We start from the raw sequence: 25,817 nt of genomic DNA on the forward strand, positions 1-25,817 counted from the left end.
ACCATCGCTGAAGAACAAGCAACAAGTGGAGCTATCAACACCTTCGCCGACTTCCTTCCAGTGAATGGCGTACTCGGCGTCAAACCACCAACCATCGTAGACGAAGAGCTCGAGTTGCCGCGAGAAACGAGAGTGACTCTTGCGCAGCTTCGTTCTCCTCCTTATACAGAATAGTCCTCGACTTATCCAACATATGTGCTTCGTGGAATCAGTCTCCGCATGACACTGGCCACTTTTTTGCATGTCTCACCAACCCCACTCATCTAACACCCCTCTCCCTTTGGTCCGATCCCGTCGAAAAAGCACTTTGCTTGGGTCTTCCATTAGATGACATCGACGACAACTTAGCTCACCCTTAACATTCCAACGGATGGAAGAACAACAACGACAGCACCGCTTAATTCAGTCTGTTCTAGAATTTTATATTCTAATATGTGTTTTTGAATACCGGCTTTTAATTTTTATCAGTGAACAATTTTACTTCTTTATATGCTAATTTATTAGTCAGCATTTTGAGTACCTTTGAATTAATTTTATAAAATATGACAGTATAAATAAAGTAAAACGATATGTTATAATAATATAAATTTATGCCTGAACTCAGAAAAATTTTTTTTTTTTTTGATAATCATTTCTTTAAAATTTCCCGCCTCAGTCACTTACTGTTTATGTGATTATTTGAAATATGGTTTTTTGCATCTAAAAATATATTTCTCTGATAACAGTAAAGCTATTTTTTTATTTCTTTTTTATTCATTTGCGGCAAGCGATAAATTGCTAAGAGATGCTTATTTCCAAAGTTGCTCTCTTAAAACGCGAACCTACTGCACAAACAGTGCGTCATTCGCTTAGACCGGCAATCGCTTGTGGAAAAAAACAAGGTGCAAGTTAGCTATAAAAGCGCCAACAACTCGCCGGTACCACATCAGTTGTTAATTCACCGTTCATATTTAAACGCTTAAGGTAAGTTTAAGAGCTAAGAGCAAAGCCAATTAAAAAGTTTAAAAGTACATAATTATTTTTTTTTGGATATATGTATAATATGTGCAACAGTATGTGCTTAATGGGTGTTTTGAACAAAATATTGCCTTTGTGTGTATACTAATATTATTTGAAAGTGTTATTGTGTAAAAAGTGAAAGAAAATGGGCGTGAAGGTAGATTAGCAATATGTAAGCAGTTATTTGAAAAGCTTGATTACCGTATGAGTTATACATATGTATGAAAGCTGTGTAGGCTTATTGCTTTTGTTGGTAGTGAAAATCATCAAATAATAATGACATTAACCTCATTTGTTTAAAAATAGAAACGGTATGTGGAGTTTGAGAACGGAAAAGATGATGTAGAAGCCGAATATTTTGTTTGATTTCAAAAGACCTTGAACACAATATGACTAATGTCGAGTTGATACTATGCAGAGTAATTGGAGATATCCAAATTGCTGATTGCTAAATTCATTTGAATATTTTACTGCAGACACAGGCACACACAACGACATTCTAAAACAACTCTCATACAATAATTTACATTCCCCGTGATTTTTTTCACCTTCAGTAATATAATGACTTGCATTTTTCACTACTCAACTACAGCCAGACAATTTGTTACTTGTCTAAATGTAGAGGCTATCTTTAAACATTTATAATAATCTTCGTCCTCACACATAATAGTAATAAATCATTTCTTTCCCATTCCAGCATTTGCCAAAACCAACACAATACCAAAATGGATTTCTACTATGTCGGTGGCTCCTCCCCTTGCCGTTCCGTCATCATGACCGCCAAGGCACTCAACGTCAACTTGAATAAGAAGATTCTGAATCTAATGGCTGGCGAGCACTTGAAACCCGAGTTTCTGAAAATCAACCCACAGCATACCATACCGACTTTGGTGGATAACGGTTTCGCTCTATGGGAGTCGCGCGCCATTATGGTATATCTTGCTGAGAAGTATGGCAAAGATGACGCGCTGTATCCCAAGTGCCCGAAGAAGAAGGCCCTGATCAATCAGCGTTTGTACTTCGACATGGGCACTCTGTATAAGAGCTACTCCGACTATTATTTCCCGCAATTGTTTGCCAAGGCTCCAGCTGACCCCGAGTTGTACAAGAAAATTGAGACGGCCTTCGAGTTGTTGGACACCTTCCTGGAGGGCCACAGCTATGTCGCCGGCGACGCGCTCAGCTTGGCTGACATAGCGGTTCTTGCAACAGTGTCTACATTCGATGTGTCCGGTTTTGATTTCAGCAAATATGCTAATGTGACGAAGTGGTATGCTAATGCCAAGCAGGTGGTGCCCGGCTTCGATGAGAACTGGCAGGGTTGCTTGGAATTCAAGGCAAAATTCTTCCACTAAATACTCGTACAAATCTAGGCTGTAGCTTGTTGGTGCTTATTATTACTTATGTATAATTGAAAGATAAATGTATTATTTGAATAAATACATAGATACTATTTTTTAAGAATATTTTTGGTAAAATTTTATTTATTGCACTATCCACTACACTAACAAATACTCTTGCAACAGGTACTTTGCTCCTAAATAGAATAGATTTAACAAACTAAATATACATACATACAAAATATCGAAGCTTGCTGGCGAACACGGTTCCTATTGCCTTAAAAAATCGAACTGGACTTCGTATAATCCATTGGCCGTCGAAACGATTGCTCCAAGTTGTGCAGTCGCTCCTCCAGATCGTTCATGGAGTTGCGCAGTATATGGCCGCGTGGACGCAGCGAAATCTGTGGCGAGTGCTGCACCAAATCATCCTTGACGCCGGAGAAGGAGTGTCGCACGCCCGAGCGCTTCTCGAAGTTCGTGTTTTGATAGTCGTTTCGGTGGTGATGATCGCACAGTGAGCTATGCTGCGAACTGCGGCAGTTGGACGCTACCAGCGGCTCGTCATTCTTAAGTGAGTCCTCGTAGTTGTCACTTTTAAGTGGATGGAGCGTGAGTGTCTGTTTGGAGGAATATATTTCTCTTAATTACCTGCTGTCGTTGCCGATCGCTACCGTACCGCTACAGCCACTCCCATTCGCAATATTGTTGTTGCTGTGCTTATGCTTGGCATGTCTAGGGCAGAGCAATTCGGATGCGTTCAAATTCTGTGAGTGCGGCGAACTGGTTTTGAAGGAGTCCGGCGACGTTTCGTACAACTCGCGACTGCTGCGGAAGTCAACGCCCGAATCCTGACCGTTCGAGTGCAGCGAAAACATAGAAGTCTCGTATGCGCTGGGTGAACTAGGAAAAGATGGGAAATGGAAAAAAGTGAAAAAAAATGGAAAGTTTGATATTGTGAATGGTATGAAATATAATTATAATTTCCGTTATATATAATATACATATACATATGTACATAAAGGCTTTTATCTGCATTAAAGCGGGTCGATTTGTTTCTTTCATTCTGAACTACTGTGCCTAAGAGAGTATGGACCTAAAACCGGCTTCGGTACAGAGATTTTTAATGGCAAGTAAAAAAACTGAATAATCGATTGTATGGAAAATATGTAATATAAGGTACGATCTGACCGATTTCGACGAATATTGAATGGAATATCAAAAGGCACCTACGTATTAAATTTCTTTCTGATATCTCAAAAATTTTCGAACAAAGTAGTATGATCCCTAAAAAATTTCGTCCTAAAAAGCTCTGTCTTGAAACCGCTTTTAGACCCTTGGTCTCTTCGGCAAAGTTGTTCAGAATTATTCGGAAAATAGTTTTTTTTACGTTTTCTTGGCTCAACCCGCCCTAATGTACATATGTACATATGCTATATACATGCAGTAGGCATACTCGTAAGCGGGCTCTTGAACTCAGTTTTTTGTTTGTAATTGCGGCAAAACCCATTGTACCATTGCACAACTGTGCATATTGTATTTTGTATATATGTACATATATGTATATCCTAGGTACAGCATTCCAATCCAGTATATTATACTTATAAATGCTTACATACATATATATGTATATATATAAATGCTAATGATTTCATCTTACTTTTAAATGTTTTTGTTTAATTTTTTGTTGTTGGTTTTTTTCGAAGTGAACTTACAGATTATTCACTGGTTGGCGCACATTGTAGGAGAGCACGAATGGCAGCGACGTGGGCTCGTTCTCTATTGTTGTAGAGCGATTGCTTGCCGCTAACTTGGCAACGGACTTGGGAAGTGGCACATCGATATATTCACGCTGCCGCTGACTGCTGGAGGAAAAAAAATATAATGCATACCAATTGAATGTATACTTTTTGTTATTTGTATGTATGTATGTATTTTAGACATCAGAGTAATATATATTTTCAAATCGACTGCTCATTGTCTTAGACAAAAAATTGAAAATATTTCTTAAGACTAGTTTCTTTTTGTAAGACACAGTTGTTCAACTATTATAATTGTCGATTAGACCTTGGAAACTTTTTGAACATAAATTAAATGAAATCGTGCCTAAGCCATAAGTACGTATGTGAGTTTTAGGCAACCGTTAAAGGCTGTTATACGCTTGTTTTATGAGAAACTCTTTTGTGCAAAGAATATACTCAAAGTAACGAGCAATATTTGAGATAACTTTCTCTTTCATTTAAATTCCAGATTTACATTGTAACATACGAGTATGAGCCGGCTCATTGTAGGCTTCGGAGCGTTTGTTAGAGCGGGTTCTTGAATTGGTTTGAGCTTCTTCTCCATTGAAAGGGGCCTTGGTATTTTGAATGTTATGATCACCAGATCACTTTCACTCTGATCAAGTGAGTTCAAATAAATTTTAAAGCCGCACTGTTACTAAATACTAGATCTTGAAAGCATTAAGAGTGTATAGAGAGGAAAGTATACTTGTTTTGACTTTAGAGTGATGTTTTCTTTGTTTATGAAATTTAAGCACCGGAAAACTAAAGGTCTCGATGGTAAAGGAGTAAAGCCTGTGGTATAACGGTTGATCCAAGTGTAGCTACTTTTTGCAATAGCCTTTTTTTTGACAGATCACGCGTGAGTCGTGTCAAGCTATTATTTTTGTTCAGTATATTTTGGCATTTTATCATGGAAAGACAAATTTACAAATGGCTCAACTTTATTACGAAATTCACTTTTTATAAAGAATGTATTTTGCGCGCTACACTCAACTATGGTCAACATAATCGGGCTTTTGAGAGTACTATTTGCAACACCACCACCAATGTTGAGATTCAGCATTCATTATTGTATAATATTCGATTGAATAGACCACGTCCAGCATGCAGTGAAGAAAATATGGCAGCCGTAGCTGAGAGTGTATACAAAGCCCGTTCGTAGCAAGTCGGACTGACGCGCGACTTGGCGCAATTGAAAGCGTACAAAATGAAGCTTGTGCAAGAACTGAAGCTGCTCGACCTTTCCAAGCGACATCGTCTTGGACTATGGGCTCTTAAAAAGTTCCAAGAAGATCTAACGTTTTCGAACCAAATTTTGTTCAGCGACGAGGCCCATTTCTGGCTCAATGGGTATTTAAACCAGCAAAATTGCCGCATTTGGAACGAAGAGCAACCGCCAGTTATTCAAGAGCTGGCATTTCATCCAGAAAAAACAACGTTTTGGTGTGGTGTGTGGTCCATATTTATTCAAAATGATGCCGGTGAGTACGTAACCGTTTATAGCGACTATTATGGCGCGATCATAGCCGACCATTTGATACCTGAAATTGAAGCTCGTGATCTCGGCGACATTTGGTTTCAACAAGACGACGCCACTTCCCACACATCCTCTTAAACAATGGATTTATTGAGAGAACACTTTGGTGAGCAGATAATATTACGTTTTAGACCGGTCGATTGGCCAGCAAGATGACACCGTTAGACTTTTTCCTGTGAGGATATGTAAAGTGTAAAGTCTACGCGGCAATCCCGCTTCGATTCAGGCCTTTAAGCAAAACATCACGCTTGTTATTCGCCAGTAAACAGTTGAAATGCACGAACGAGTAATCGAAAATTTGACTCAACGGGTGGACCATCTGAGACGTAGCCGCGGTCAACAATTGAAAGAGACAATCTTCAAGAACTAAATGCCAAAGAATGATCTTTCGAGTGATAATAAACATTCTCCATTAAATTTGAACTTTCTGTGCTTTTTCTTTAAAAGAGTAGGGAACCTCGAAATGGATCAACCTTTAGCTGACATAGAAATATTCCGAAATAAATGCATCTGTGAAGGGCATTATGGTTTCGATGCAGCCGAAGTTTTCGTTTGCTAAGTAAATTAGTTCAATAAGAGTTTAAAGACAGGCGAGTGTTTTTGATTATGTTTCCAATTAGGATGGTTTTCAAGGGTTTACTTAGTACGTGTACAACCGTTCTTTATATGTTACTAAACAATAAAAAAACTACAACCTGTACTGCTTCAATGATCTATATCTTTTACTCGGACAATTTTCAATATTTGCTTTCACAGCTTGCACCTACTTTATTTGCTCTGGAATGCACCTAATACATCTGTATGCACTTGCACCCAATCAGGTCTGACCCAAATTTGAGGACACAAGTTTACTACATACGATAAAAAGTGGTGAAGGCAGTGCTGCTCTTGCAATTAGCTGATCTAATTCTAGTCTAGACTTACTCTGTAAGATGTTGGTGGGACACTTGTTGTAGCTGCTGCTGCTGCGCATGTCCACTCTGTGTGTAGTGATTGAGATGCGAATGAAGCGCGTGATTATGGCTGTGCGGATGATGGTGTGAATGCTGGTGTGCTGGATGCAACGATTGCAATTGATTATGTGGCTGCTGGTGATGTTGCTGTTGTTGCTTATGCTGGTGCTCACTGTGCGGTGAAGCAGCAACAGCCGTGGACGGTGTGTGCGACGAGGACGAGCACACCGACTCCGGAATGAATGAACTTGTGGTCTTGACTGATTTACCGTAAAGCTGTACTTGTTGTTGTTGTTGCAATTGCTTATGCTGCTGCTGTTGCTTATGTTGCAGCTGGCGCTGGCGATGGCGATGTTGACGACGGCTGCCGGCTACTGCAAGCCCGGTACGTGCCACACTGTATGTGAGACCGGTCTCCGATGAGGGAAATTCCGGCTGCGTCCAAATGGTGCTGCTAAACAGGTGGCCAGTGAACAGCGAACAGCGATCGGTAATCGACGATTGACAGGTGGCAAAGTGGTGGTGGTTGTTGTAGTTGTTGGTGTTGTTGTTGGTTTTGTTGTGTGCATTTTAATGAGCAGATAAAATAGGTGTGTGTAATTAAAGTGGGCACAAATAATTTGTTGTTTTTTTACATGTATACTATTACTACATAAGTACATACATACATATCCATTTATATAAACATATACATACATATGTACATAATACTTGTTCTGCATGGCTCTAAGCAATACTTCACATTGTTCTAGTGGTCTTGGCCTCAAACATGACTTTGGCCGCACTTGCGCAAATCGCATAAACAGGTTGGCATTGAGGCGCTCGGCTAGATGTCGTGGGCATAAGAAACACCGCAAATATGGGTTGCACACGCTGCCAATGAACCGTTTGGTGGCATGTGTTCAACTTGCTACACATTGCGCTGTAACAGATGAGTGGTTGTTGTTAAGTTTTTTGTTTTTATTTGTTGTCGTTGTTGTTGTTGTTGTTGTTATGTCTCCTTATGCGCCTGGTCTTTTACAGTTATAAATTTTTGTGTACGCGTTCGAATGCCACAAACAGCAGGCCGCTGCTCGACCAACAACGTGACCAAAAACTAGGCTCGCCAGCCTTGGCCAAGAGATAATGAGTGCCTCTTAAGCGGCGGCCATCAATTGGCAATCTTGCCATCTCGGCATCCAGCCATAAAATGTGCGCAAACATTTCTGGGATAATTAAGTGACGAACGGGAAATAAACAAACAACAACCAACTCGTTTCCATTACTTCACATTTATTGTCTCATGTGTTCAAAAAGTTCCTTATCTTGACTAACATTAACTATGGCTAACCTACGGCTAAATATGCTCGTATATATGTATGTATGTACTTATATGGCGACTAAACTACGCGTAATACTAGACAAATCTGCTCTGTGTGTTTTCTCACACTCCGCACAAGCTGTTTGTGTGTGTGTGTGTCAGTCTTAACATATTTCCAATTACAACAAAGCGGCTTAAAATGCACGTGTATGTGTGTGTAAGTGGTAGAGTTCTTAGCTAAGTGTTAGTACCAATTGTGTATGGATCTTTACCGTTTCTGCCGCAGACACAGGAAGCAAAGTGCTATCATTGTGGCTCCGATGCCGCACAGTACAATCAAGACAATGCTGACGATCTCCAGGCCGCTTATGAAGTTCCCCGAATGCGGTGTGTTATGTGTCAGTTGCCCGAATTCGGCGAGCTCAATGATGCGGGGCATTATCTTTTTGTGGTCGTAGTTGCCATCCTTGCCTTGTTGCTGTTGCAATTGCAGAGCGTCTAGTTGCAGGCCCGCAAGCAGTCTAAAATATGGAAAACAATTAGTTCGAGATGGTAAACAATTGAAGACGCGCAAAAATCTACAATTTCCAAGTTGAGTTTGGAGTTAGCTACGTACATATGTATATGCCAAGTAAGATTATGTTAAAAATGCTTGACATGATTTGCTGGGGAAAGAACAGCAAGAGGGTGTGCCGTTTTTCATAAAAATATCTCACAAATAAAATGCAGATAGTCGCGAGAGCTAATGCATTTCAGCTAAAGTCTACTCAACTTCTTGAAATTCTCGGTTACATTAGGAAAATGATCGAAATTATTAAATTTAATACAGGCTGTGGGCGGAAGGCTTAGGGTTGAGTCGATTTAAAAAAATGAACCAATCGTTAACTTTTTTTAAAAATAGGCCCAATAGGCTCCTTCTGTGTCGTTGCAGCGCTGCCAACGCGATTTCCAAGTATTGAAGACGTCACGGTAAGCATTCTCCGGAATAGCCTTGAGAGCCGAGGTGCATGCTGCGTGGATCCCCTCTGTCATATCAAAATGCTTGCCTCTCATCGACCTTTTCAGGCAAGAAAACAAAAAAAAAAGTCCGAGGGGCCACATCTGGGCTGTAGGACGGCTGCGGAAGCGTTGGGATGACGGCCTTGGTTAGGTCGCTGTTCACAAGAAAGGCGGTGTGAGCCGGGGCGTTGTCATTGGGCAACTTCCAATTTGATGCGATGTCTGGTCGGATCCGATTGACTCTTCCTTTGAGTCTCTTGAGGACTTCCATGTAAAACTTGATGTCGACGGTTTGTCCAGGAGGAACAAATTCATGGTGGACGATGCCACCATGTCAAAAAAGACAATGAGCATCGTTTTCACTTTGGATTTGCTCATGCTTCCGGTCTTCATCAGCGACCTCTTCACGGCCCTCCAAAAAGGCGAAACACAAAGGCTTGGTCATATCAAACGCCTCTGTCGAGGATTTACCGAGTTTCACACAGAATTTAATCGCTTACCTCTGCTCTAACGAACGCTGTATTTTCGGCTTGAATCACTCACAGAAACACGTCGGGCGAAAATTTTCGTCCTGACACTCCAGGTGCTCGGAGACAACTGACCAGCCGCTTATTTGTTAGTTAGGAACGCCCTCTTCCGTATCCCGTTGGTGCGCGCGCTCCGAAGTACAGTCGCGGTGGAAAAAAATCAGTCCTACTACTTTTCGGACAAACCCAGTATATGTATAGTAAGTTTGGAATGTCGTAACTTTTTGGAGACTTTTTCTAATCAATGTATGGTACAACATAAACCAACAAACCCTACCATAAATTTGGAGAATTATGAATAACACCCTGTGAAATCAGTTATTAGCATGACGAGAGCCATATATTTTTATACTCTCGCAACAAAGTTGCTAAGGAGAGTATTATAGTTTTGTTCACATAACGGTTGTTTGTAAGTCCTAAAACTAAAAGAGTCAGATATAGGGTTATATACACCAAAGTGATCAGGGTGACGAGTAGAGTTGAAATCCGGATGTCTGTCTGTCCGTCCGTCCGTGCAAGCTGTAACTTGAGTAAAAATTGAGATATCATGATGAAACTTGGTACACGTATTTCTTGGCTCCATAAGAAGGTTAAGTTCGAAGATGGGCAAAATCGGCCCACTGCCACGCCCACAAAATGGCGAAAACCGAAAACCTATAAAGTGTCATAACTAAGCCATAAATAAAGATATTAAAGTGAAATTTGGCACAAGGGATCGCACTAGGGAGGGGCATATTTGGACGTAATTTTTTTGGAAAAGTGGGCGTGGCCCCGCCCCCTACTAAGTTTTTTGTACATATCTCGGAAACTAACATAGCTATGTCAACCAAACTCTATGGAGTCGTTTCCTTCAGGCATTTCCATATACAGTTCAAAAATGGAAGAAATCGGATAATAACCACGCCCACCTCCCATACAAAGGTCATGTTGAAAATCACTAAAAGTGCGTTAACCGAATAACAAAAAACGTCAGAAACACCAAGTTTTACAGAAGAAATGGCAGAAGGAAGCTGCACCCAGGCTTTTTTCAAAAATTGAAAATGGGCGTGGCGACGCTTACTTATGAACCAAAAACCATACCTCAGGAACTACTCAACCGATTTCAATGAAATTCGATACATAATATTTTCTTAACACCATGACATGACATGATGACATGTACGAAATATGTGTGAAAGAGGTATGTGGGAGATGATCATATGTACCATATTTCAAGAAACACACAAAAGGTGAGGTATATATGTAGGTACATCAGCTCTTGATCGTAAATGAAATGAGGTATTTAGAACTCAGTTAAAGAAAGCCTGAATGTGGAAAGAATATTGTATTGCCTATCTAATTGGTCAAACCGTCACCAACTTCAGCCAAAGGCTTCTCCACATGAAGAAGTGTAATTAAAAAATATGGTTCCAAAGGCTAGTCGCAGTATAACTAAGTGTAGATTGGGTGTATAACCATTATCATGGTCCGTAGGGGCCGATAGCAAGCGAATAATAATAAAACCCATTGGTTATTCGAAGAACTGAGCTCAAAACGTGAACTTTCGCACAGAATGATAGTTTAAATAAAAGCCTCCTCGATCTACGTTAAACCTTTCCCCCATCTAATCATATCAAAAAACAAAAAAGATACAGTAAGGATTATGCTAAAACTACTCACTCCTGTAGTTGCTCCATTTCCAAAATTGCATTAGTGCGGTAATCAACTGCATAAATATAGGCATCGGTGCTGGAAAAAATATAGGCAAAATTCGCATATTAACATTCATATGTACATATATGTATGTTCCCATATCGTGAAAGGTTTCATTGCAAGTAAAAATAAATTGACTTACGCTGGTTCAAGTCCGCCCACATGTGGTTCCAATAGACGCACACGCACGTCCATTTGTATAGCCTCACTGAGTACATGCATCAGCGCATCGATTCGCTGCTCCACTTCTACAGGCTTCCCAGCGACCACAATGCGTACTTGCCGCGCCTCATCGATGATGTACACGAAAACGTTCACGATACTGCTACGTCCATCGTCAGCGCCTCCACGATCCGTGGCTTTCACATCGAAGCCATATACACGCTGATCCATTGGTATAATGCCGATAAGACGTATTTTACCCGTCAACTCATCGATGCCAAAGAGACGGGAGGGTTCATTTAACAAACGGTAGCGTATTTCAGCATTTATTCCCTCGTCTGCATCGAATGCCTTCACTATTGTGACCGGATAACCAAAGGTAGCCGTGCGCGGCACTACTGCAATGATAGCCTGACCGGCGGATTTGAACCGCGGTTCATTATCGTTCTCATCTTGGATGTTTACAATGATGCGACATTCGTTCGGATCCAAGCCATCGACTCGCTCGTCAGTGACAGGATATGAAATACGCGCATAGTTGCGTGGCTCACGATTGAGACGATCCGCGCGCACACGTAACTGATAGCGGCTTTTGAGTTCACGATCGAAAGATTTTAAGGCGAATAGTGTGGTGGTCTTCGGATCTAATTCAAATAGCGGTTGTGCATCGAAGTTCTCTTCGTCGGTTTCTTCGATAATCAAGCTCCAACGGAATACTTCTGGATTAAGTCCATTAGTGATGTTGATCTTAATTAGCTGTAGTGGCGCCATATTATTCTCTAGCACTTGTACTTCGTGGTACTGATGTTGAAATAGGGTAACGTTTCGCTGTTCATTAGGTGGTTCTGTGTCGTCTGTGGTGGGCTCAGTGACAGCTTGTCCTTGCAGATTAATCAGTACTACGGCGGTGGATGAATGAGCCGGACTGCCTAAGTCTGAGGCAACCACGGTCACATTTAAGTGTTCATATTCATTGTAGCTGCGGAAACTTGCTACAGTTGTGATCGTGCCGTCACGTGAATCTATCTGGAATATGGGATTGTGTATGTCCTGGTGTAGTATAGAGTAGAGCACCAAGCCATTACCGTTACCAACATAATCCTTATCAATGGCGTTCACTTGCTTTACAAACATGCCAGGCTTTGTGCTGCGATCAAGATAAGCCTTGTAGATCGGCAAAGTTAATGTGCGATCTGTTAGATCGGCAATATATTTTTCCGCATTCTCCACATCATCGTAACCTATAAACTCGGGCTTATTGTCATTGATGTCCATGACGTTAACTTCTATGTCAACAGTGCTGGACATGCGATACAGTGGTTCGGCATTATCTGTGGCAATTACTTGAAAATTATACTTGGGATGCACTTCCCGATCCAGCAAGCCAGTGATCTTTATTACTCCGGAAAGTTCTTTAATTTTGAAGGGCAAATCGGTTTCACTTAGACTGTATGATATATTTGCGTTTTCACCATAATCAAGATCCACGGCCAACACCTGTCCCAAAACGCTGTCTTTATATTCGCCCTCTTCCGTATCGAAACTGTACCATGACTTTTTAAAAACAGGCGCATGATCATTGACATCAACTACTGTAAATCGTAAACAAGTGACATCCCTGAGTCCGTCAATATCAGTGGCGGTAAGATTCAGCAGCATATCTAGATTTGCGGCTAACGGATAATTGACTGTCAGTTCACCACTGAGCTTGTCAATAGCGAAATGCCTAGCCCCGGTAAAACGTGAAGAAAATTGCGCGCCAACTATGGGGCGATCCACGTGTTCAGCGGCCAGCTCATAGTGCACCAACGCATTGCTGCCATAATCCTCATCACTCGCCATAACTTGGAGAACTTTAGTGCTGATGGGCGTGTTCTCATATATGGCAAATAGCGGACATTTCATAATTGGACTTTGTCCAGTTCCACGACTTAAGCGTTTGCGCAGGCGTCGTCCACGCTGCTGGCGTACATCTGCGAAACTGTTGTTAAAGCTAAACTCGGAACTGAGACGTGGTGATCCTGGTATGTGATAGGGCGGCACAACCATTGCCGATGACATCATACCCATCATTTGAACGGCTGAGTTGTCCACAAAATATATTTCCATATCGGTGGTGTATTCGCGTATCTCCACCTTTGACTCTTTGAAGACGGAGATACGCTCGAAAATGGGCGCGTTGTCGTTAACATCGGCCACAAGTATATTGAGATGAGAATAAGTGGTCAAACCGCCGGTATCGATGGCGATTAACTTGAGCTTATAGATCTGATCTTTCTCGCGATCCAGCGGTCGCTTGCCACTGTAGGTTACACGGAAGTATGGACCGCTGGTCAGTCTTATATCGGATTGCATAAGCATATTTTGCATTTCGACGAATTTAAACTCCTCATTCCATTGATCGGTCAAATTGAAAACGCTGAAAGTGGCTGGCGTTTGTAGCGCGTGTCGACTTTTATTCTGCGCTTCTTTGCTGGCATTGTAGAAGTCGATAGTGAATTGGTCGCTATAGTCACCTTGCAGTATTAGTCGGAACTCGGCGTTCTTGCCCAAATCAGCATCGGTAATTTGAATCGGCTGATTAACAGAGATCTCTGTGCCGCTAATACTATTCTCGTTTATTAGTCCCACATAAGACAAGCTATTAAACTTGGGCGCGTTGTCGTTCACATCATCCACTTCGACCGTCACTTGGTATATACCGGCGCCACTGACCAAGCCGGTTGTGTACTCAACGATCACAGTTAGATCGTACTGATCCTTTTCTTCGCGATCGAGACCGGTTAGTGTGAGCAGTGTGCCATCTTCGGCGATGCTGATTTTGTTAACCACTTCCTGTTGGTTCGCAATGATATATCGTAGTTTGAGGTTCGTGTCACTGGCCAGACGTCGTGGAGAGCGCATGCGTGCTGAGGATGTATTGCGACTGCGGCTGCGACTGCGAAAGCGACTACCCATCGTCACATTGCTGGCAGTCTGGAATTGGCGATAGGTGCCCAATTCGTTGTTGAGCACGTTAACGCCGTTTTTATAAAGTAGTTGACCAATAATGCCCCCGACAATATTCTCCTCGATATGAAAATGAATTACGTTCATATTGATTTCCCTGCGTCAAAAATTAAAATTAGTAAAGCAGTGAAATTGTTTGGACAAAAGCTTACTCGATAACGGGTCGCATGGGGACCTTATTCTCGGGTTTCATGACAACATGTATGGTGACATTGGTTATTAGTACGCCTTCATCAGTGAGCTCGGTGGGAGTAGGTGCCGTGGTAGCAGGTGGCGAGCTGCGCGACATGATGAGCGCTTTGGTGGAGTTTGCGAAAAGCTAAAGATTCAAAAATTAGTAAAACGGTTGTTGGAAATGGCTTCCTACTCACATAATTGGCTACCGCTTCGAAGAGGTACACCTTTCGAGTGAATTCGGATAACTCGCGTATCACTGTAATAATTCCCGAGCGTTCCTCGATAGCAAAAGGTACGCCCTCGGAATAGGTGTGCAATAGATCGTACATAATTTCATCTTCTCCCTCGTAGATGAGGGTGGTGCGTACCTGTCCTACAGAGGTACCTAAGGGAGCATTCGAGCCTACCCAGAATTCATACGGCGCACCAACAAAATCAATCACTTGATCATCGATTGTTGCATAAACCTCAATCGTAATAACGGCTAATGAGAAACGGCGCTCTGATGGATTAGTGGGCTGAAATAATATTTTCTTGTTTCAGCAATTTTAAATAACTATATACATATATGTGCGTATTTCACCTGATCGCTAGCTTCCACAAATACCGCTATACGTCCACGTCTTAACGGTCCGTTGACGTAAATTGTGCCGTTTTTCGTATCTAATTGAAATGGTATATAACCGCTGCCCTTCGGTCGTTGCAGCTCGTATAATAGAAGGCCGTTCGGCCCCTCATCTGGGTCTAATGCAACCACTTGTCCCACTTTGTAGCCCATCGGCGCCGTTATGGGTACCTTGAATTCATAGAGATTGCCATTTTCGAATTTGGGCGTGTTGTCATTTGTATCGAGCAACGTAATGTCGACTTTGACTTTACTCGGACCAGGTTTGCGCAGATTGATGTCTGGCATATAAGGTGGATGTCGTTCAATTGCTTCCACCATTAGATGCAAGGACTTGCGTTGCTCACGATCAAGCAGTCGGTCATCGTTCACGGTGATCCAACCGGTTCTGGCGTCAATTCGAAATGCATCCGCTGCTTCGGGCTCCTCGGTTAGTTGATATAGAAATTCGGCATTCTCACCTTGATCACGATCGATGGCATTCACTTGCAGCACGCTAAAGCCGGTGGGTAAGTTTTCAACAATGGAGATGTTGTAGAAATCCGCTTCGAATTCTGGTACGTTGTCATTGAGATCGAGTACCTCCACCTCGATTCTATGGAAACGGAAATATCAGAAATTATATTGAAAGTGGAGGAAAAACATTCAAATTTATCTTACCTGGCGACCGCCTTTCTCAAAGGGTTTTCACGTTGGCGCGCCTCCACCTGCAGCACGAATGTATTCCCTGGCAAGCTCTCTTCCTCCAAATCGACCTCTTTTTGAAGATACATAATGCCATTATTGGGGTTCACACGAAACAATTTACGCTCGTTGCCCGAAATGATCTCATATATTAGCGTAGCATTCAGTGAGTCCTGATCAAATGCCATGATCGGCGGAGAGAAGTAAAGTGGAACTCGTATTGGTATGCCCTGAAATAAGGGAGGTAGTAAATTGTTGTTAATGACCTTAATGGTTTCATAAAATAAGCACATCAACTCACCGTCATTGGATAGAACTCATTGATTTTTGTGCGATAAACGCCTTCGGTGAATTTCGGTGGCAGATCATCAACATCGCGTACATTAATGGTGATTGTCGTATTCACCTGATTAGCGGGGGTGCCGCGATCCCATGCGAATAGCGGTAATTTGAAAAGCCGTATGCCATTATCGAAATCCAAGTCTTTCTTCAGTATAAGCAGCGGGCGATGCGGACTCTTCAAGGAAAAGTATGGACTGCCATCAGCCGATAGCTGTTCTGGCACTGTGGACATGCTGAAATGCACTTCCGAGTTCGGTGTATTCGGTTTATCCCGATCGAACGCTTGTATGCCCTCAAAGACTATAGTACCCGGTGGTGTATTCTCATCCACGTCAACGATGTAGGGTGTGTTGAGGAATTCTGGTGCATTATCGTTGACATCTTCGATGTAAACAGTTATCGATATGTAACTGCCCTACAAATGAAGATTTTCAAGGTTTCAAATTATTTTGTTAGTATACTTATATAAAATTGGCTTACCTCTTCGAGCTTTTCATTTTTACCCGCACATACAACACGGAATTTCAGCAAATTGCGCGGCACATCACGATCCACCAAGTCCTCAATGGAACGTGTTAAAGTAATGCGCACCGTGGTCGTATTCAGTTCGGTGAGGCCAAAGTATTTGTGATCACCGGAATTGTCGACACTCCGTAATGCTATGGCAGAACGCGGGTAGGCGCGCAGCAGCAGTATTTCCTTGCCAATCTCTGCGTCCTCTCGTAGGCGTATGAAGCGCACACCTTCGCTTTCCGCGGAGACGCCATCGTACATGTGGAAGGCACACGCTGGTGTAGCTGTACGGAGCAAAGAGCAAAAATTAGTTGAAACTTATTATGAGCAAAGTGCTTAAGTGTTTCAGAGTATAGAGAAACTAATTCTCGTTATGCGGCCAACAATCGTTTCTTTAATATTGTAAAAATTCTTCAAGCCGAGATGCGAACAATTGGAATTTATTTAAGAGGAAAGTCTTTTAACTCCAAAATGCTATTTTGCGAAGGAATAAAAACTTACAGAAGAGGCGCAGTGAGCTTTTCTACGGATGGGTCGAAGCTTGGACGGAAGGTTGTAAGGCGAGTTTTTTGTAAGAAGCTTTCCGTCAGCCTAAACTTTAGACTGCCAGATCTCTGTGGTGTCTTTCAGGCAGAAGCGGCTACTTTTAAGGTGGCGGTAGACATACTGCTAAGAAGTGCATCCGCTTTCAGGCGAGCATTCATTTTGATAGCCGAGTGGCAATACTAACACCAAGCTCGCTAACTGTGCCTTGAAGAACTTAAGTGGAGTCTCTTAAGATATAGCATTACCAGAGTGTAAACTTCATTAAGAAGTCCAAGGTTACCCTTAGCAATAAGGTTGGATGAAATAATTCAGCTCTCGAGCTACTGCTTAGTGATAGTACAGTCAATTGTTACCCAGACGGCTCAAAAGTGTCGGAGGGATTTGTTGCAGGAGCCGCAGGACCACACACCAAACTCATATTCCAAGCCGAGCTCTTTAGTATAAGTCGGTATGTGGAGGGATAAACCTCTAACGCAACTATCGCAACGAATGTATAGTTCTACTCAGCGTCAGCCAAGCGGTACTTAAAGCGATCTCTGTGTACGAGATCAGTCGTAACCAAGTGCTCCTTATCTGGGTGCCTGGCCACAAAGGTATAGCCGGGAATAAACTGGCTGATTAGCTTACCCGCTCAGCATCTACCAACTTGGTAAGACCCGAACCTTTCCTTGCGGTTGGTCCACATACCATAAAGGACGGCAACTACAAAGCCGATGAGCTAACAAAAGGGTGCACCGTCGCCCCGCTCAAACCTTCTAGAGTAGATGGGTGGAGATGTTCTGTACTATTTACCCTTACCAAAGTTCATCTTGTCGCAATAGTAGAGGTTCTTACCGGACATCTTGATGAACGCAAGTTGTCACAGTTATATGGAAAAGGATAAGGTGGATTGACTGCAAAGCTGAGCATGAAAAGTACCGGCAGCCTTATCTTCGGCGAACCAAGAGAGAGAGAGAAATTGAAAAATATCTACTTTAACATACAAAACTAATAGCACTTCCTGTTCGGTTCCTGTCGTAGTTGTCATGCTATATTAAATTTGTAAGTGATTAACGGTATATTAACAATTTCCCCTGCAGCATAGTAAATGGCAACGCGGCCAACTAAAGGTCTACTAATTTTCTGCTTAAGCAATCGCCTATTTGTGTCAGTAAAATCAAAAAAGTCAAGCAAACACCTTACATATCAACAATAACAACAACAACAATGCATGTAGAATTGACCGTGCGAAATGCTTGCAACACCCACAAAGCTGCACCAGCAACTTTTCCTTGCCAAGCACCGCTATGTGTCAACAGTTGCAGTTGTTGCAGCAATAATCAAACTTGTGGCAGAAACGACAAAAACTTTCTTTGTTTCAGTTTGCGTTTTTGCTGCCAGTGTAAACTGGATGAACTCCCAAAGCCGTGTTGCACAAACAATGTTCATACCAGCGGTAGGTGGCAAGCCAACATTTGGGTGGGAATGAGTGGACGCAAGCGAGTGGCTCAACTGGCGGGGCGTAGTAGGCGCGTGTGTGTCTATTTGTGTGTTCCATCTGGTTGACTGGCGTGTGGTTGCACATAGCAATTTCGGCTTTTTCGCCGCGGTATTTGGTTTATGTTGTTGTTGTTGGTTTGTGAGTTTTCCTCGGCACTTTTTCACTCTTACTTGCTTTGCTGTTGTTTTTGTACTGTGTTGTGGTGTGCCATATATGCGTGTGGGCTCACGTCTACTTGGCTCCTTCCGAAACAATGCCACAACAGCGGCGCGCATGCAACTGCCTCCAATGAAACTGCAACGGCCAGCACAATGAAGGTGCAGCATTTTAATATTTTTCCCACCCTCGTGACATAATTAACCAATTTTTCCATATGGCATGAGTACAGCAAACAATTAGCATGCAGCGCCTGCGCACACCCGCACATGCAACATTTGCATATATTTGTATCTACATATACTAAAGCAGAGGGTTCCAGCGGTGTTGCAGCAATGTTGTTGAAATTTTTATTGCTCTCGTGCTTTTTGCTGTTGCTATTGTTATTGTTCTTTTTCACGTGCGGTTTTGATTTAAGCTAATCTATTCAAAGCAAATACCTCCTGCATTCGAAGAATTGTTGCACATATGCAGCTGGTGCAGCAATATGAGTGGCGGCAGGTTGTTGGCAACGCATTCGCAATGCTCCGTTGAGATATTGACACGCGACGCTCCGCCACTTGCTGACATTTTTTCCGGCAACTTCATTGTGAAATGCCTTACTTTTGGTGAAATCAAAAGATGTTTCTTTCTTTTCCGTGTATGTTGTTGCAACGTGTGCATATAATATACATACACAACTATATGTATATATGTTGCATTTGTATATATAGAAAAAAAAATTAATTGCAAAAAAATAGTTGAATGCAACAGCTTTTCATTATAACCTAGAAATATATAAGTCTTCTGTTTGGATTTCGCTTCATTCAATGCAAGGTCTTCACGATTTTATCCATTTTATTTTAGTTCTCTAATATTTTTTATTAACTTTGATGGTGGTATTTGTAGATTGATCGAGTTTGTATGTATTAATGTAAAGATCTGCTTACACTTTTAGTTTGCTTTTTGACTTGTCTTACAAATATAAAAACCCCAGAATTTCTAAACAATTTCTAGACTGTCAATAAGTTCTTAATGTCCCAAAATTGGCGCTACATTAGAATTAAATAGAAAACACAGTATTTAGTTGTTAAATCGTAAAGTAGATAGGATAAAGTTATTTGTGGAATAACACCTCAGGTATTGTCGAAATTTCTTCTTCTTAATTCGAAATTCTTCGAAATTTTCCATTACTATTCTGAATAAATGTGGCTGTACTTCTTTGATGCTTGGTTGAATCTTCTCCTTTAAAGGTAGATATTGTGGTTTTGGATTTGTTGCAAAAGACCTGTGATTATAAACACCACTTAAAATGAATCTAATGGTATTAAATCACACGATCTAGGGAGCTAATTCTGATCACCAAAACGATAGAGTTCACGACCTGGAAATGTCTCATGCAGTAATTGAAGTGTTTCACGATTTTTATGGCATATGACACCGCCTTGCTGAAACCACATATTGGTCACATCAATATCATCCAATTTCGGCAAAAAGAATTGAGTCGCGATATCGAGCATCAGTTACTGCTTGACTAGCTTCATTTTCATAAAACTATGATTCAATTACGCCTCCAGTACAAATTCCACACCAAACAGTGACACGTTGTGTATGCATTTGTTTTCCGGCAATCACATGTGGGTTCTCAGAACCTCGAAAACTGCAATTTTGGCTATTAACAGACCTATAAAGGTGAAAATGTGATCCCTCGCCTAGAATGATTTTGATCGAAAATTCAGCATCCAAGCTTTCATTATTTTTAAAATATTGTTCAATAACAGCGACACGTTGTTCTAACGTGTAACGCTTCATTTTTACCGAGCTGTTGATTTGTTTTTTGTTTTTTTTTTTATTACACTTACTATGGAAATGCATTAAAACTTAGATCTTGCGTTAATTTTGGGACATCCTTAATTTATAATCAGCATTCTTAAAATGATTGTGTTAATAAAAAAATAGATATTTAGAATATTTAAGACCGTATTTTATTTGTAGGGTCATTATATCTTTAATAACAAATGTTTAAGAAATTTACTTTCAATCCAGTCCTGATGAGAAAAATCACGTGTTTGGGGTTTGTAAGTTGAGTTTAACGCACAAGAGACAAAGTCAAGGCTTGGTTGATGTGTTTATCGCAAAGAGATAAATAATCTCAAAAGTACAGGAACACATATTAGATTTATCTATTTCGAACAGAAAGAATTATACATTATAATAGAGAAATCAACAGTTCTGCTGTGAATTTTGCCAGCGTCCTCACAAATATAAGGGATATTCACACCGACAATGTTAATCTGGTGATTCGTTAGTTGACACTTCGTTAAAAAAGTTAACATACTTTTTGCTCTATCTATGTAGTCTGATAATCTTTGTTCCTAAACAGCTGATTGAATTTTACTAAATTTTTAATTTTGGAAACAAAATAAATTTATTTGAATATTGAATTTTTGCAATGAATTAAATGAACTTTTAAGACAACGACTCAAAACAAACAGCTGATTTGTTGTTACCAAGCAACAAAAAAATTAACAAGCCTTCCAGAGTCGTAGAACTATAATCTGTTAATTTTCCAAAAGCTGTACGCATGTAAAAAGTATGTACAAAATTACTGAATATCGAATTTTCAAAGCGGTTGTGAATACCCCTATACATGCTATGAGAGATACTCTCAGAAATGCTTTCAAATCAACTGTAATTTTTAATCAGAGTTAAGAATACTCGTATGAACATAACTCAGCTATGTATATGTGTAATCTGCTAACAAAAGTTGTGAATAACATCGTTAACGATGAGGTTTCCTTCGATAAATGGGTAGTCTTGGACAGCAAACTGCTGTGGAAGAAAGAGTGGAAAAAACAAGCAATGCTTTATAAGCGTGTAGGCAGATGCTTCTCACAACCTGGGGGCTCTCTCCTCTCTCATGCACTGGCGCTACACAGCTATTGTACCCTTAAGACCAATTCTGCTCTACCGTGCAATAGTATGACGGACAGGCGTACGGAAATCCACCTACCGGAAGCAAAAGGAAAGGTTTTAGAGGCTCGCTGCGCTGTGCATAACGGGAGCTTTTAAAATAACTCCAATGGGGAAGTATTGCCTGCCGCAAGTAACTTCACTTCTACTAGTGTTAGGGCACAAAGGCATCGAGGGCAATGAAATAGTGGACGAGATTGACAAGAATGGTGAACGGTTAACACCTGAAAACGTGACCAACATTGTGAAACCCATGCATTGTTTATACGACGATCTGGACAGAAGCTTGGTAAAGAAAATCAAAACCCGATGGAACAGCTACCTGCGTGCAAAACTGCAAAAGTCATGTGCAAAACGTTAAATCGGAAGTACACGAAATTCCTTTTGGCACTCGATAGAAGAGACTGTAGGAACTTGATCGGAATACTAACTGGTCACTGTCTGGTGGCGACACACGCCTGCAGGATGGTGCTGACAGTTCGACTGCAGGAAATGTCTAGAGCAAGGCACCAGGGAAACAATGGAGCATCTCTTGTGTACTTGTCCCACACTGGCAAGACTACGCGGTAAGCATCTGGGGTTCTTACGGTATTATACACTGGAGCAGGTATCGTTATTGAGGTCGCAGAGCCTGTCCGCGTCAAGTGCAGGCATCCTAAAGGATGACCTTTAAAATATTTAGATGTCCTTTCAGTCGTTTATCTCCAGTGCTACCAATCACATTGTGTCCCACCATATAGTGTTAGAAAGGTGACATCTTAAGCTTCATTTAACCAAAAAAAATTAATTCAGGGAAGTTGAAAAAAGTTGCAGCTGTTCAAAAATGAATGAAAATAATGAAGAAATTCGCTATATTTTGAAATTTTTGTTAAAAAAAGAAGACTGCTACGTAAGCCACCAAAGAATTTTTTGAAGTTTACGGAGACGATGCTGTATCAGTTCATGTAGCACAACAATGGTTTGCTCGCTTCCATTCTATACACCGATGGAATAATGTCTCCAGTGGAAAAATGGCAAAAAATGGTCGACCAAAATATTAAAAAAAAAAGTTGAAGTTTGATTAGAAATACGAAAAGATTTTTTCGACTAACCAATATAACTTATTCAAATTTTAAGTTTAGCTTACTGGGACATGATGAGTCAACAGGAATATATTGTTCGTCAATCATTCATAAAATAAATACGTGCTGATGTTACAGAGAGGGACAAGATTTTATTCGGCTTGAAAATATTTGTCAAGTGCGTTCGAATGTTAACCCACGAATGGGTCACGAAGCATTTTTACTATGTTTTTCTTGTTCGAAACCCCCTCGTATGCTAGATTTCGATTGCGGGGGGTCAATTGATATCAGCAAAAACCATTCATAAATATAATTATTTTTTTTCGCATCAGTTAGGACTATAGAGAGACTCGTAGGAAGGTGCGATTTTGTTCCGATGGTGCATACTAATAATTTTGGAAAGGCCGTGTAAACAGATATCACGAAATTTTTAACGAATGCGGATATGCTTTTTATACTCTTGCAATATGTTGCTGCAGAGTTTAATAGTTTTTACAGCTACTTATACTCTCTGATTAGCAAAAACTTCAAATCATTTCTGCTGTTCATGTTTGAAAATGCAATTAAATATAACTTTTGCAAACTTCCGCTGATGAATTGCAGTTAACGATTCCAAACTGTGAAACTGGTGCTTTCATCAAGTCACACCTTTCTGAAAAGTGCAACCAGCAATTTTCATAATTCAGATTTACGTGCGCAGGAAATTGTGAAAATCTCAAACTGACCAGGCCGGCCCACTGGCCGACGGCGAAATGTTACAAATGTACGTGAGTGGCGAACGCTTTCCTGCTTTAACCTGCTTGCCGTTCCCGAATGCGAGCGTGCGAGTTTCGAAAATCGGGTTCATAACCAAATAAACCACAAATTGTGTGGCGGCAATTAAAAGCAGTTACTCTGTGTATGTGTGTGCGTTAAGTTGCGCGTTTCATTAAGGTGCCACAAGAGCAGGCGTTAAACGGGGCATCTACAAGTAGTGCTTTATGTAAATGCGCTGTCAGCGCTTAAAACACCAAAACAAATGAGCATAAAGCAAAAAAAGAAATAATAAAAATGATCACATAAAAGCGTAAAAAGAGGAGCAAAAGTCAAACAAGATGTGCGGCCATTTAATACAAAACGAGGTTACTTAACGGATCATTCAACAAAGTGGCAGCAATAGTTGCTCACGACGCCAATGCCACGGACGCCGTGGGTTAGCGGCTTGCGCGGGCGCGGGTGTCAGCTAATGGCTACGACGAGTGCGCGCTGGCCATAAAAGTGCGTGCGCGCTGAATTAATGCGGACGCGCGCACACATGCGCCGATGATGATGTTACAAAGCGCGCACACAGGCACAAACACAAATGCGTACGCGCGCGCTGCTGCATGCAACACAGAAATATGCGACGATATTAACAACAAATAGCGCTTAATTGCAACAATGAGCGAAATATATGGGGAAAATACGAATGTGGTAGGCGGCGCGCGCCGTCTTTCAACTTGCCTCGCACAAACCCCAAATTCGAGGCATTTAAAACGATGCAATTACAGATGAATATAATCCACAGGTTCAATGTATCCTTTGCGCTCAAAAGCATTTGCATTTTTCAAACACTCGCTCAGCACCGCTGCACTTGTATTTTATTGCTTTGTTGTTGTTGCTGTCTACAGTTGTTGCCAATTAGCAGGCGCAGTTGCTTTAATTTACGTTGCCAATTTGTGGTTTTCGCAAATTTTCACAGCATTTCACTTCACTTCAAATGGCTGGCAAGTTTAAGGTCACAGTGAGCCCCGCGACGATCCTTAAACGCTGCTGGCTACGCGCGTTGGCTGGCGACGGACGGCCGCAGTTTGTGGTATTTAATTTTGCGGGTCAATTGCGGTGTCATCAGTCACTAAGTCACGCACGCACTTTCATTTTTTCATTTCACTTCTAAACGCCTCAGGGGGAGACTCACTGTAAATTTCGTTTTCGTATTTTTATTATTATTTTTTTGCACTTCAGGCCACAAGCTGAGGATTATTTGTGTGCGCGTTTGTTTGCTTGCAGTTCAACTAACGACGATTGGAGCGTAGACGCGCGCGCTTACTTGCAACACGACCGCACGGGAACACGAACTAACTAAACTAAATCAGCGCTAGACTAAGCAAGCACGGACTAGCTTCACGCCGCGAATTGCAGCAACGGCAGACAGCGACCAAATGTCGAAGTCGGCCTAACTAACTGGCTCATTCAACTGGTTGTCGCTGCGATGCGATTACTTGCGCCCAGTTGCCGACGAGTTAATTCGTGCGCTGCCGTTGTTGTTGCTGTTGCTGCAATGGTTCATCACCAGCAGCGACGCATCGTCATGTCGGCAAGTCGGCAAGTTCGCCCACTTGCGGTTACTTGTGGCGCAGGTGAGCGTAAGCGAGGAAGCGCCGTTGCATGTTGCACTTAGTGGCCGCCACTTTTGGCACGGACTACAGGTGTGAGTTGTGGCAGCAGTGCATGCGCTTATCAGTCAGTCAGCCAGCTGTCGGGAGGCGCGGCGCGGCGCGCACGAGGAAGTCTTGCATGCGCTTTGTGCTGTTGTTGTGTGAAATGTTTGCGTGCTGCAGTGTCTACGCAGCGATTGCCGCTAAGGTTGGTGGCTGGCAAGAACTTGCCATGTAACAACAAATGCAACAAAGCCAACAACACGACAGCGCGTGTGCATTGAAAGTACTGAGCAATGACTGCGATTATGCAAAGACCCAATTCAAGTTGAAGATTTGCACACGCTCTGCTCGCGAACACATTTTCCACGCTTTCATTGGATTAACACAAATATTTTCATATCTTGGATTTCCGCAAAAGTTTCTCGAACGCTTTCTTTTTCTTTCGAGTAGGGCACAATTCAGTGTTGGTTTGGGCATCTTGGCATCTTGATAAGTTCATTGTGATTGAGTTTTGCCATATTCTTCGTCTGGCTGCAATATTGCACGACACCCCTTGGTTAGCTCACTGTATTTGAGTCCA

General features: G+C 41.7%; 2 protein-coding genes across 2 annotated transcripts; one reads left to right on the plus strand and one right to left on the minus strand.

Moving 5' to 3' along the window:
* The first annotated feature begins 856 nt into the window (after window positions 1-856).
* On the plus strand, window positions 857-2,465 carry LOC120782444 (glutathione S-transferase 1-1-like). Its single transcript, XM_040114731.1, has 2 exons — window positions 857-963; window positions 1,697-2,465. Exon 2 carries the CDS (start codon window positions 1,725-1,727, stop codon window positions 2,352-2,354), a length of 630 nt encoding a protein of 209 aa, XP_039970665.1. The 5' UTR covers window positions 857-963; window positions 1,697-1,724; the 3' UTR covers window positions 2,355-2,465.
* Window positions 2,331-24,420, minus strand: LOC120782443 (cadherin-89D). The gene is made up of 14 exons (XM_040114730.1): window positions 24,321-24,420; window positions 16,611-16,927; window positions 16,090-16,545; window positions 15,765-16,018; window positions 15,063-15,699; window positions 14,674-14,997; window positions 14,455-14,621; window positions 11,274-14,399; window positions 11,099-11,167; window positions 8,186-8,434; window positions 6,585-7,067; window positions 4,055-4,201; window positions 2,991-3,242; window positions 2,331-2,933 (listed from the first exon to the last, which is right to left on the minus strand). Exons 1-14 carry the CDS (start codon window positions 24,418-24,420, stop codon window positions 2,618-2,620), a joined length of 6,897 nt encoding a protein of 2,298 aa, XP_039970664.1. The 3' UTR covers window positions 2,331-2,617.
* Between the last annotated feature and the right edge of the window lie 1,397 nt (window positions 24,421-25,817).

This window comes from Bactrocera tryoni, chromosome 1, assembly GCF_016617805.1.
Source record: "Bactrocera tryoni isolate S06 chromosome 1, CSIRO_BtryS06_freeze2, whole genome shotgun sequence".
NCBI classification, from domain to species: Eukaryota; Metazoa; Arthropoda; class Insecta; order Diptera; family Tephritidae; genus Bactrocera; species Bactrocera tryoni.